The sequence below is a fragment of the Arachis duranensis genome, chromosome 10 (genome assembly GCF_000817695.3).
Source record: "Arachis duranensis cultivar V14167 chromosome 10, aradu.V14167.gnm2.J7QH, whole genome shotgun sequence".
In the NCBI taxonomy this organism is placed as follows: domain Eukaryota; kingdom Viridiplantae; phylum Streptophyta; class Magnoliopsida; order Fabales; family Fabaceae; genus Arachis; species Arachis duranensis.
The window spans coordinates 82,249,433-82,260,721 of record NC_029781.3 but is presented as its reverse complement, the minus strand read 5'-3'; the positions used below and the strand labels follow the sequence as shown (position 1 = coordinate 82,260,721).

The following is an 11,289-nucleotide window of genomic DNA, read 5'->3' as shown; positions in this document are numbered from 1 at the left end:
GAGGGCGGAGGTGGGTTGGTGAACTGGCAGAATGCTCGGTACAAGGCGGAGATTCTGTCACACCCGCTTTACGAGCAGCTTCTGTCGGCACACGTGGCGTGCCTGCGGATCGCCACGCCGGTGGACCAGTTACCAAGGATCGACGCTCAGTTGGCTCAGTCCCAGAATGTGGTGGCCAAGTACTCTTCCTTCGCTCACGCTCCTCTCGGCGATGACAAAGAGCTCGACCAGTTCTTGGTAAACTCCTTCTGTTCTCCATTCATTCCCACAGCTTTTTTGTTTAAGCGTTTTCCGTGTTTTATGATACGGTATTAAAATTTATATAATCAAGACTTCCATCCTTGTTGATTTCGTGTCGAATCTCAAATTTGGATAATTATTATTCATAATTGAGATGGTTTTGTGGTGCTGATTGTTGCAGTCACACTATGTTTTGTTGCTCTGTTCCTTCAAAGAACAACTCCAACAACATGTTCGTGTCCATGCAATGGAAGCAGTAATGGCTTGCTGGGAGATTGAGCAATCCTTACAAAGTCTAACAGGTGCAATAATTGTGTTCTTTTTTCATTTTTCATCTTAAAAAAATAAAAATAAAAACACTAGGAATAAAGGTTGGTTGGTCACAGTGGTAAATTGAAAATAACTTGTACCAAAATTCTTGTCTAACATTGTGTGCTCCCTCAACGATGTTCCTGATATCAAGGAACCAACCAAGCAGTGACTGGCTCACCCAAACACATTACCTATTTTTGAGCAACTTCCACAAAACTGCTGAGACAGGTTCATGTCCCTCTATAATTGGCACAACATATTATGTACCTTGATAAAAAAAAACCTTTAGCTGAACTTTGGGAGTCTTTAAAATATATATATCTATTTTTTTATAGGACAGTAACTGCAATTTGTGGCGCTTCATGTTTAGAGTCACAGTTTAGGAACATAGCACAGAGTTCTTGCTGTTTTTAATTCATATTCAGAACAATTAATTCCCCGGGATAGCAACTAAAGTTTGGGTCTAACCTCATGTTCAAAGTTTCTGACAAGTTAAAATACCGGTCAATTTAGGTGTGCACAATAAATGATATCAAAGTCCTTGAGTTATGGTAGACTAAATGGAACAGGGGGACATGAGTAACAGTTTCCCGTATAAACATCCGTTAACTACTTGATTAAAATTGGAATGTATGTAGCATAATAAGGACATAATGATTGTAATTTCTGTGATGTATAAAGTCTATAATAAAAAGGCTTTACAATGTCTTGCTTAGTTTGCCAAACTATCTTATGTTTTTGAAGTAGACAAATGACCAGGAAAATCAAATTGCATATTTGCGTAGTCCTTTTTCGCAATTGGATGAGTGTACTAAAGCTATGATTTCTTTCTACATGCTATGTGATCGATGACAGGAGTTTCGCCAGGGGAAGGTACCGGAGCAACAATGTCCGATGATGAAGATGACCAAGTAGACAGTGATGCCAATCTGTTTGATGGTGGTTTGGATGGTTCCGATAGCATGGGATTTGGCCCTCTTGTTCCAACAGAGAATGAGAGATCCCTTATGGAACGTGTAAGACATGAATTGAAGCATGAACTGAAACAGGTAATAAGGGTTATAGACTTCAAACTTAAACTCCCCTAATTTTAAATCCTTTTCCATGTGATTGATCTCTCAAGTTCTCTTTATCATGTAGGGTTATAAGGATAAAATTGTGGACATAAGAGAGGAAATTTTGCGCAAAAGACGAGCCGGGAAACTTCCCGGGGACACCACCTCTGTTCTTAAAGCATGGTGGCAATCACATTCCAAGTGGCCTTACCCTACAGTAAGAACTCAACACTTGCTCTACTAATGTTTGGTGAAATCATTCTCGAATTTCAACGTTCATTATCTGAAAATTGACTTTTGTTAAACATTTTTTTTTCTTAAAAAAAAAAAAGCAGTTTGTCATATATAAGTCAAAGCACAGGAATAAGGACTACAGATTTTGTCTAAGATTATGCCTATTATATGGTCCACACGCTAATGTTAGCGCTGTAGTAACCTTAGAATATATTATGATATTCCTATTACTCAATGTAGCTGGTCCTGGAATTCTACTATATTTTATTTTTCCAAAGCTACTATTCTGAAGTCAATACTACCTGCTATGTAACAAGTGGCTCATTGTTTTGGTTTTTCAGGAGGAAGATAAGGCAAGGTTGGTGCAGGAAACAGGATTGCAATTGAAGCAGATCAATAATTGGTTCATCAACCAAAGGAAGAGGAACTGGCACAGTAATCCTTCAACTTCTACTTCCTTGAAGAGCAAGCGCAAAAGGTATTCCAATAATCACAATATTTACATGATCCTTCTTTCCAGTCTTAATAATAATAACAAAACTAATAATGCAGGTGATAATAGTGCTGAATGATACATGTAAATGGAGGGAAACTGAGGAATCAATCATTGGCTATGTACTGTGTTAGTGCATGGCAATGGATTCAAGGAAAGGCAATCACTTTTGGCTGCTTCTGTTCATGGAACATCTATGTTTGTTTACACTATAAGGAGCAAATATTTGGAGGCCTTCAGCACCTTTGAAGCATGAAAATTAGGGAGCTCAATTAGGAACTATACGGCGACATATATGATTTCTAATCACAATTTAATGACTTTGAATTATATATAGTAAGGGGTCGGGATTATAGGGGTACAGTAATAATCTGTGCATTTTGATCTTGAAGTTGGTATTTCGTTCCTATATGTGAAGGTCATTTTCTTGCAGAAAATGATATATAGTTATTATATACTATATAGTACGTATTTACTTTTTAATTTTTATACTTAAATGATGATAGATGCCTAGATGGTATGGGTTTCGCATGATGCTTCTTCAGGTGATCGTAAAGTCATAATCATGGCATGAAACAACTTGAGTGAATTAGAAGGGTGAAAACAAAGTTCATAATTTTTTTTAACCCGTGTGTGGTTGGAGGATATCTACATATTGGTATTTGTGCTTTGTTTTGAGGGGTGGGACAAATTTCTTTTATACATGCTATGCGACCAAACTATATATTATTTAGTTGAGGAATGTATATGTATTTTTTTAATACATTTTATTTTTTTTACTTTTCAATTTTAGTATTAAAAATAATCGATAAAAATCACAAAAAATAAAAAATTGTCTCTTATACAATAAAAGAAGTGTAAAAAAAATTATACAAAAATAAGACAACTATTATTTCTTTTAAACAAATATCAAAAATAAAATAACTCACTAATGTGTATGTGCGTGCTCCGAGAACCCAATTGTTATTACGCAAGTGTATTAGGAATAAAAAGAAGAAACTGAATTGATTTTATCTGAAAATTTGATGAATTATATTATGAAAAATGTTAGAGAATTATTAAAATTTTTTATTTTTAACTATTAGTTAGTTATCAATGTTTAAATATACGAAATAAATTATATTGTTAAATTATTAGATTAATAAAACTATACTAAAAATAAGTTGAGTTAATAGTTAAGTGATGGTAAAAAATAATAAATTTTGATAATAGTCGCTAGCATTTTTCTTATATTATAAATAAACTCAAATAATCCTTTATTTTATTTTATTTTTCAGAATTTGGTAGGAATTGAAATGATTTAATATAGGGTTATGTTAGGTGATTAATGACTTTCTTGAACAATATGAATAACTACCAATCAAATAAAAACACATTACACCTCTAAATTAGCTACCTAAATCTTATATTAGAATAATTATCCATACACTTAGTGAAATGAACATCCGATATATCTATTGTTCACATTGTTTAGTATTTTTATTGTCTACTTATATTTTTTCTTTAATATTTACAATTCTGTTAGGAAAATAATGGAAAATCTAAAGAATGTGAACAATGGACTCCGAATTTGGCCCAATATAAGAAAAAAAAAGTAAGAAAACTCTCCAAATTACCTAAGCCAAAAAACTCAAACAATTATTTCAAAAAATTAACCATCTCAAACCTAATTTACGAAAGGAATTCACCCAAACACCCTCCCCTTCCTCCTCCCAAACTATCTGCCACCATCACCCTCATCAATCATCCTACCTCTCCAGTGTTAGAAGCTCCTTCACCGGCCATCATCGTCCACCCTTGTAGCCCCCTCTCCATAACCATCGTGGGATCGTCATTAAACAACTATCCACGTAGTTATTAAAATAATTATCCGGCTACCTAGTGAAATGAGCATCCGGCATTTATTAATTGTATATACTTAAACTGAATCAAACAAAATAATCATCCAATTAAAAATTAAAATAACCATCTACATACCTAGTAAATTGAATATCCAACACATTTGTAGAGTGGAGAGAGTCGACGGCGACACATGGAGGCAGGGGAGGAGATTTGGCGACGGAGCAACCACGCAACGACAACTTTGGCTAGGCAAGGTTGCGAATCTGCTCTATGGGCTTCGAACCTGAATGCACAGCGGCCAGAGATGGAAGAGGAGGAGGAGTTGAATCGGTAGGAGGAAGGGCGGCATCGATGAGGTACAGCACAGCAGCAACAATGGTGTGATGGAGAGGACAGACGACGGGGATAACGTGCATCTCAAACAGCGTAAAGGGAGGTGGCGGCCTTCGGTGGGGTCTGCACGGTCGGCGGCAGGTGGGCAGCGATAACGAGGACGCACAGGACTACTGCAACGCAATCTCCCGTTGCTACGACGCACAAGTGGAACACGAAGAAACTGTGCGTCATCGACGAGAGGCTGGGCGTCGGCGGCGGGAGGCTGGGTGGCGTCGGCGTCAGCGTCGCATGGATGAGAGGTTAGCGTGATATTGGGAGTAATTGTGCCAATTGTGATTTGGTCTAATTGCAAATCCTTATTTTTCAAATTTTAAAATCTGAAATTAAAATAATAAATTAATAATTTAATTTATGATTTTAATTTTAATTTTTTTTACTCTATTGTTCACGTTGATTAATATTCTCAATTTCTCCCTATACTTTCCTATTAAAAATATACAGAAATTCATTTTTATGAGAAGGTCTTGGAGTAAAGAAAAAATAATACTGTAATAAACGTTTAGCATTTAATTATTGATCCTGATCAACCGCCTTCCCCAATCACTCCGGCCAACAATAAGTAGTCCAACCACCAGCTATCTCGTCGACCATGTTGATGACCTTGGCCAATACGCATCCGTCTTAGTTGCTCGTGCCAGTTGATCAGTGTCCCTTGGCTAACCAACACTGGCCCCAAGTCACACACGCTGACTGATTACGCTATTTAACACCTAATGGAGAGGTGGTCTAATAATGATTATCAATAATGATGAAAAATTATATAATCTTTACTTAATTATATTTGACTTGCTTCATGTCGTGCACATCATTAAGGGTCAATCTAAAAAATAATTTAATTAAACTCTTTTAAATATAATGATTTGTATTAAAAAAAATTTATAAATAAATTATTTTATATTTAAATATTTATTATAGAAGTACTTATTTTAAAGTTATTTTAATAAATAGGAGTGACAAAATAATTTTTTAAGAAAGGAAAAAAATAATTTTTTTAGGGTATAGATTCTTAGTGTGGGAGTATTATTAGTCAACAATAAAATATTTATAAAAGGAATTCTATTTTTTTATTTTTGAAAAATTAGTAATTAGATATTGACCCTGTTTATTTTTTACACATTTTTTTCTATTAATCCCAAATTCAAAGAAGACACTTTTGGCTCTGGTAAGGTTCTTGCTTCTTTTACTCACCGTTGCTTATTATTCTGTGTTCTTGTTCAATTGCCATCACTCGTTCTCTGATTCTTGCTGTCGCAACACGCTTCTGCCGCCACCGCTACATTCGGGTCCACGATTTTATTGGTTTTTGTCGTCTTTTTGCCCCTCTTTTTCACTAGCGACTTTGATCTCTGTCTTTCTCCCTCCACCTCCGCCATTGCGACCTACTCCTTTAAGGTTTGATTTTATTTTTATTTGATTTTATTTCTTTTCTAAGAAAATTTTAAGTGAATTTAAAAGTTCTTACTCTAATAGGATTCCACAATAATTTTTATAAAGCCATTTGTCAGAGTATGCCTTTTAAAAAGTGTGCAAATGTACAATTTTTATTGGCAATGAATTTATTTATGAGTTTAATATTTTACTTGAATGTTTATTTGATTTCAAAAGAATTGTATAGTAAACTAGTGAAAAGTTTTAAAATGGATTAAGAGTCTTTGGTTATGCTTGAATGATTGAATTTTGTTGTTGTGATTTGGTTGGTAGAAGCTATTTAATTTCTAATTGAATGAGGTTCCAACTTTTTTCTTGTTTAAAGTTTAACCTTTATCGTGGAAGTAGGACAATGATTATGAAAAACTAAAATACAATTCATCGTGTATAACATAGTACTGTTGGCATCAGTTGATCATTGTAGTTGATCCCACCTATTTGGATAATGGTAGTTGTTGTGGGTAGATTGTGTTTTGTTGATTAAAATTTGGTCGGTAATTATGGTTTATTTTGCTTCAATATGATAAATTTAAGATTCATAACAAATAATCTCAAACAAGGATATCAAACTCTAGAGTTCATTTGAAGTCATGAAGCGTAGATAAAATTGAATTGTGAAATATAACTCGCAAACTCAATTTAGGAACTTCTTAAACTCGAGAGTTCAATATCCTTGATGGAGATATGGAATAGTCTACTTATATTAATGTCTGGTTAGTTTGTTAAGATTTGAATTGAGAGTTTGGCATGAGAATAAATGATGAATTAGGTGTAAGTAGATTGGGTCTTATTTTTATTCTATATCTTATGATATAAATCATTGTTCTTTAATAGGAAAAAGAGATTAGCTGAAATGAAGGAAGCAGCTAAAGTTTTGAGGTTTGGATCTTTGGTTCCCATTTCAAGATCTAGAGTTTTAAATATTGTCAAGATAATATCAACAGACTACATTCCTAACTATGCGGATCGAAATCTGCCCACCGTATTAGTATATAACAATGGAGCACTCAAGGAAAATTATGTTGACTTGCGTAGTTTTGGATGAAGATGCAATCCTGAAGGGATTTGATTGATTTTATCTCATTATATCTTTTGTGAAACTTATTAGTTTATATTTTAGAAATATTTAAATTTTAGAAACGTGATATTGAATACATATTTATTTTCTTTCTCCTCTTTTTTTCTAAATGAAACTCTTATGTATTATTGTACTTTTGTTGTAATTATTTGTTTTTTATAGCATATTGGTTTTGGCATATAACATTGTCTATGCTATTATAGCTTGTTTATTTTGCATTTAAAAATTAAAAAGATTAATTACTTGTAAAAACAAGATTAAGACCAATTTCTTTAGTGATGTGCAACTTGTAAAATTATTTTTCAATTTACTCTATATAAATAATTATGGAATTGATTTTTTCTATATTTTATTATGTTAGGATCCAAAAGTTTTTTTTTAAGAAATCCATTGGTTGAGTTAGTGTCTTCAACCACAAATTTATGTGGTGCTCAATACCTTGTGTGTTTAGATAACAAGATTGGAGTATGCCAGAAAAATATAGCACATGTGGTGGTGATACCAAATGTCAATAAGGACAAGCTTATTGATTTTCTAAATGAGTTTGTAGAGAAGCATGCTTAATGGTTCAAAGATTGTTATAGTTTCAACAATATTGAATTACATTAGAAGTGGATGAAAGCAGTTGCTTTTGCCATTTGGACAAGTAAAAGTTTTAATAAATTTCCAATCTTGGGTCCAAGGTTTTAGTCGGTCTTGGTTAAAAGCAAGTTTTTGCATTATGGTCTAATTCTTTTTTTTAATATGATTCTTTAGATTAGTAGGTAATTATTTTTTTGTGCATAGATCAATTATATCTTATAAATTTAGGATATATTTGAACTTTATTATTGCTCAATCTTTGGATTAAGTCATATTGTATCTATTATATCGAGCAATAATTAGTATTGAGTTGAGAATTCAATTAATTTAATGATGATGACAAACTTTGGTTTATTGGGTTAAACACCCAATTGATTTTGATTGCTTGTGATAGTGATGCAAGCTCAAAAATAAAGAAACTACAGCCCAAACAAGTGGAACAAAGAAATAAAGGTTGTTGGGGAATGCTTTGATCCACAAACAAATCCCAGAGGAAAGGAACAAAGAAATCAAATGGGCTGAATAGAAAATCTAATCCTAACCAAGTCCAAAGTGTTTCAAGCATTAGTAAATCAATCCTAGGTTAAGCTTCCCAAGCTCAACTTGAACAAACACAAGAGAAAAAGAGAGAGAGAGAAAGCTTCTTCTTCGAAAAGCAATGTCCAATCACACTAATCAAAGGCATGTTATGCTAAGTCAGAAATTAAAGGTGATTTATTTCCATTTGCATGAAAGCTTATTTCTTCACTTCTTCACCAACTCTCTGTAATGTTAATTTGTGATAAATGAAGAAAGTAGCTTCTGATTATCCCTACTGTGAATCAAAGGCTCAAGTTGATACTTGGGGCCAAAGTACATTTTCAAGGGTTTGGATTTGGGATTATCACTGAAGAACAACATTTCTGCTACTCTATTTTTCTCGGTCAAGCAAATAAATCAAATTTGAAATCCCTAATTTAGGGGTTGATTGAAGAAAAAGAAGGGAAGATTGATCAAAGCTCAAAATCCAAGAAGTTGACTCAAGAGGAACCCTAACTGTGGCTTAAACTAAGGTACAAACGAAAAAAATGGAATACGTTTGAAAGGAAGGAAAGAGAACCCGAATTGAGAGAAGAGAAAAACCTTACAATAGAGTTTGAAGTCTTGGAAGCATTGCACCTACACTAAAGGGAGCACTCCACCAAGATGAAGAACAAAGTTATGAGTTCAGATGCTGGGTTTAGTGCATAAAGTTAAAGTTGTGAGTCATCAATCTCCTTCATGTTTTAATGTTTTGTATTTTAGTTTTAATATATATCTTTCTTATTTTTCTTTGTGAAGAAAAAGATAAGAAAGAGAGGCATTGAAAAAAAAGCCATAGAGTGAAAAAAGCTGAGAGATACACTTGAGAAAAAATCCAAGAGTGATTTCAGATTTCTATTGGTTATATTTTTTGTCTTGTGTCATGTAACTAAGAGGTATCCCTTGCTAAGTTGGGTAAGCACTTAGTGTGGTGAGTCTAGGTATTAGCATAGCCAAGTCAAATTTATATTGAAACTTGTGCCCAGATAGGATTGAGTTGAGTCCTAGAGAATAGGTGTATGTAATACTTGGATTATAGTTGTAACGACCCACAATTTTGAAAAATATAAATATAAATAAGTTATAATTTATTTTATTAATTGGAGTTCCTTATTTTTAAAAATTATTTTATTAAAAGTAATTAAATTAGTTCTATAACTATTTGAACTCAATTAAATTCAGATTATATATATTATGATGAAATATTTTTCATAATTAAAAGTATAATTTTAGTAATTTATAAATAATAAAAATTATATATATTTTGATTTGAGTAAGTGATATTTTTTGTTAAATATAAAGTTTAGTTAATAATTTATTATCGAGCTAGATATCCGCCGATATAAATAAATATCGGTACTCTTTGGTGAACTTAGTTTTGCTAATACTTCACCGTATATCTTTTCATTATTATGTTGCTAATGTCATTTATATTAGTAACTCATATATATTATTACTTGTGTTTTAATATATCCAATTTTCATAATTATCCGCTTATGATATTTATAACTTGAATTGCTGACTCAATAGCTTGAAACTGCGACACCCAACCCCCATAATGACACGTACCCCGTAACTCACTATATAATCATCATCATCACCCCCTAATCTTCCTTCTTTCACCACCAAAAGGAAGAAAAAAGATAGAGAGAGAGAACGTGAGGATTCATGGCACCTTCGACCTTCCAAGTTTGATTTCTTGCGATCCATAATTCCAATAAAAAAATCTAATCCGATAAAAGTATTTGTATCTTCCTACTCTATGTGTTGGTATCACTTTTGTTCAGTGAAAGTTGACGGTGACATAGATTCCTTTCCTCTTGAGTTCGGCCAATTGGAGTTCTAGGAGGCACAGACAATTTCTGACATTTTCTTCTTCAGCAGCTCGGTCGGAAAGCTTCTCCGAAATTTTCGTTGTTGTAATTTCTGTACAGAGGTAGGGTTTGGTAATTTTATAATAATTAATTGTGAATTTGATATGTGAATATTCGTTTGATTGATTATTAATTGAATTTGACTGAATTTATGTTGAATTTTTGTTATATATTGATATTTGTGATTAGTTTGGGGTTTGGTCAATTTAAGTGCAGCCAAGAACCAAATTATTTTGATAAAATCGGGGTTGGAATGTTGTTGGTGATTAAGTGGAATTCGTAAGATTTATCGATGACATTGAGATTTAATAAGAAATTAATTGATGACATGCTTTGAGATATGGACATGGTTTGATTTTGGAAGCGGTTGGATTTCAATTGGTTTAATTTTATAATTTTTTTATATTAGAAATTATTTTGATTTATTGGAAATGATTTGACAGAGTTTGAGAAATGATTTAGATGGGACTCGAGAAGGGTGACAAAGTCCAAGTTTTAGGGGAGATGCTGCCGAAATTTTGTTATAAAATTTATGGGAAAGTATAGTTTTGGTCCCTAAGGTTTTTTGCCAGAATCGAAACAGTCTCCGATGTAATTTTTGATTTAGAATCATCCTGAATATTTTTTTCGTATTAAAATCGTCCTTTTAAATAAAAGTTTTAATTTAATTCCTAAACTACCCCTATTTTAATAAAAAATAAATAAAAAAATTAAAAAACGCCGACACATGCATCGTCGCTGGTCCGCCCACGAGCCGCCGCCAGAACCACGACCAGAGGAAGACGTCGCCGCCTTCCCTTCATGTATCTTTCTTCCGCCACCGTGGAGTGCGTCGCCGGGAAGGGGAGCCCGAGCTGCCGATCTATCTAACTGTGGAGTGTGTTGTCGCCGTTCATGCATGCTCCTGCCACCGCTGATCTACCTAGCTGCCGTCGCTCCGTCGCCCACGAGCTGCCGATGGTCCTACTTTGCCTTCTGCATCTGCTTCTTTATGCTTTGAATTTCTGATTTGGCTTTGTGCTTCTATGTTAATTTGGCTTTGTGCTTGAATTTGTTGATTTGGCTTGTGTTAATTTGTTGATTTGTTGCTTTCTATTTCTGTTTGTGTTAAATTTATGTTGATTTGTTGATTTTCTGCTTCTCTGTTGATGCTGTTATTCTTGGAGGTAGAGGTGGAAGAGGAGGTGGGGGTGG

At 33.5% G+C, this 11,289-nt stretch overlaps 1 protein-coding gene across 1 annotated transcript in view; it reads left to right on the top strand.

Annotated features, from left to right (window-relative positions):
• LOC107470488 (homeobox protein knotted-1-like 3) overlaps positions 1–3,097 on the top strand; it is a gene marked incomplete in the record, with an annotated part of 3,905 nt that extends 808 nt beyond the window's left edge. The window contains 6 exon segments of the mRNA XM_016089884.3: positions 1–237; positions 422–542; positions 1,408–1,601; positions 1,693–1,824; positions 2,183–2,319; positions 2,394–3,097. Coding sequence (XP_015945370.1) covers positions 1–237; positions 422–542; positions 1,408–1,601; positions 1,693–1,824; positions 2,183–2,319; positions 2,394–2,397 — 825 coding nt within the window.
• Positions 3,098–11,289: the final 8,192 nt, after the last annotated feature.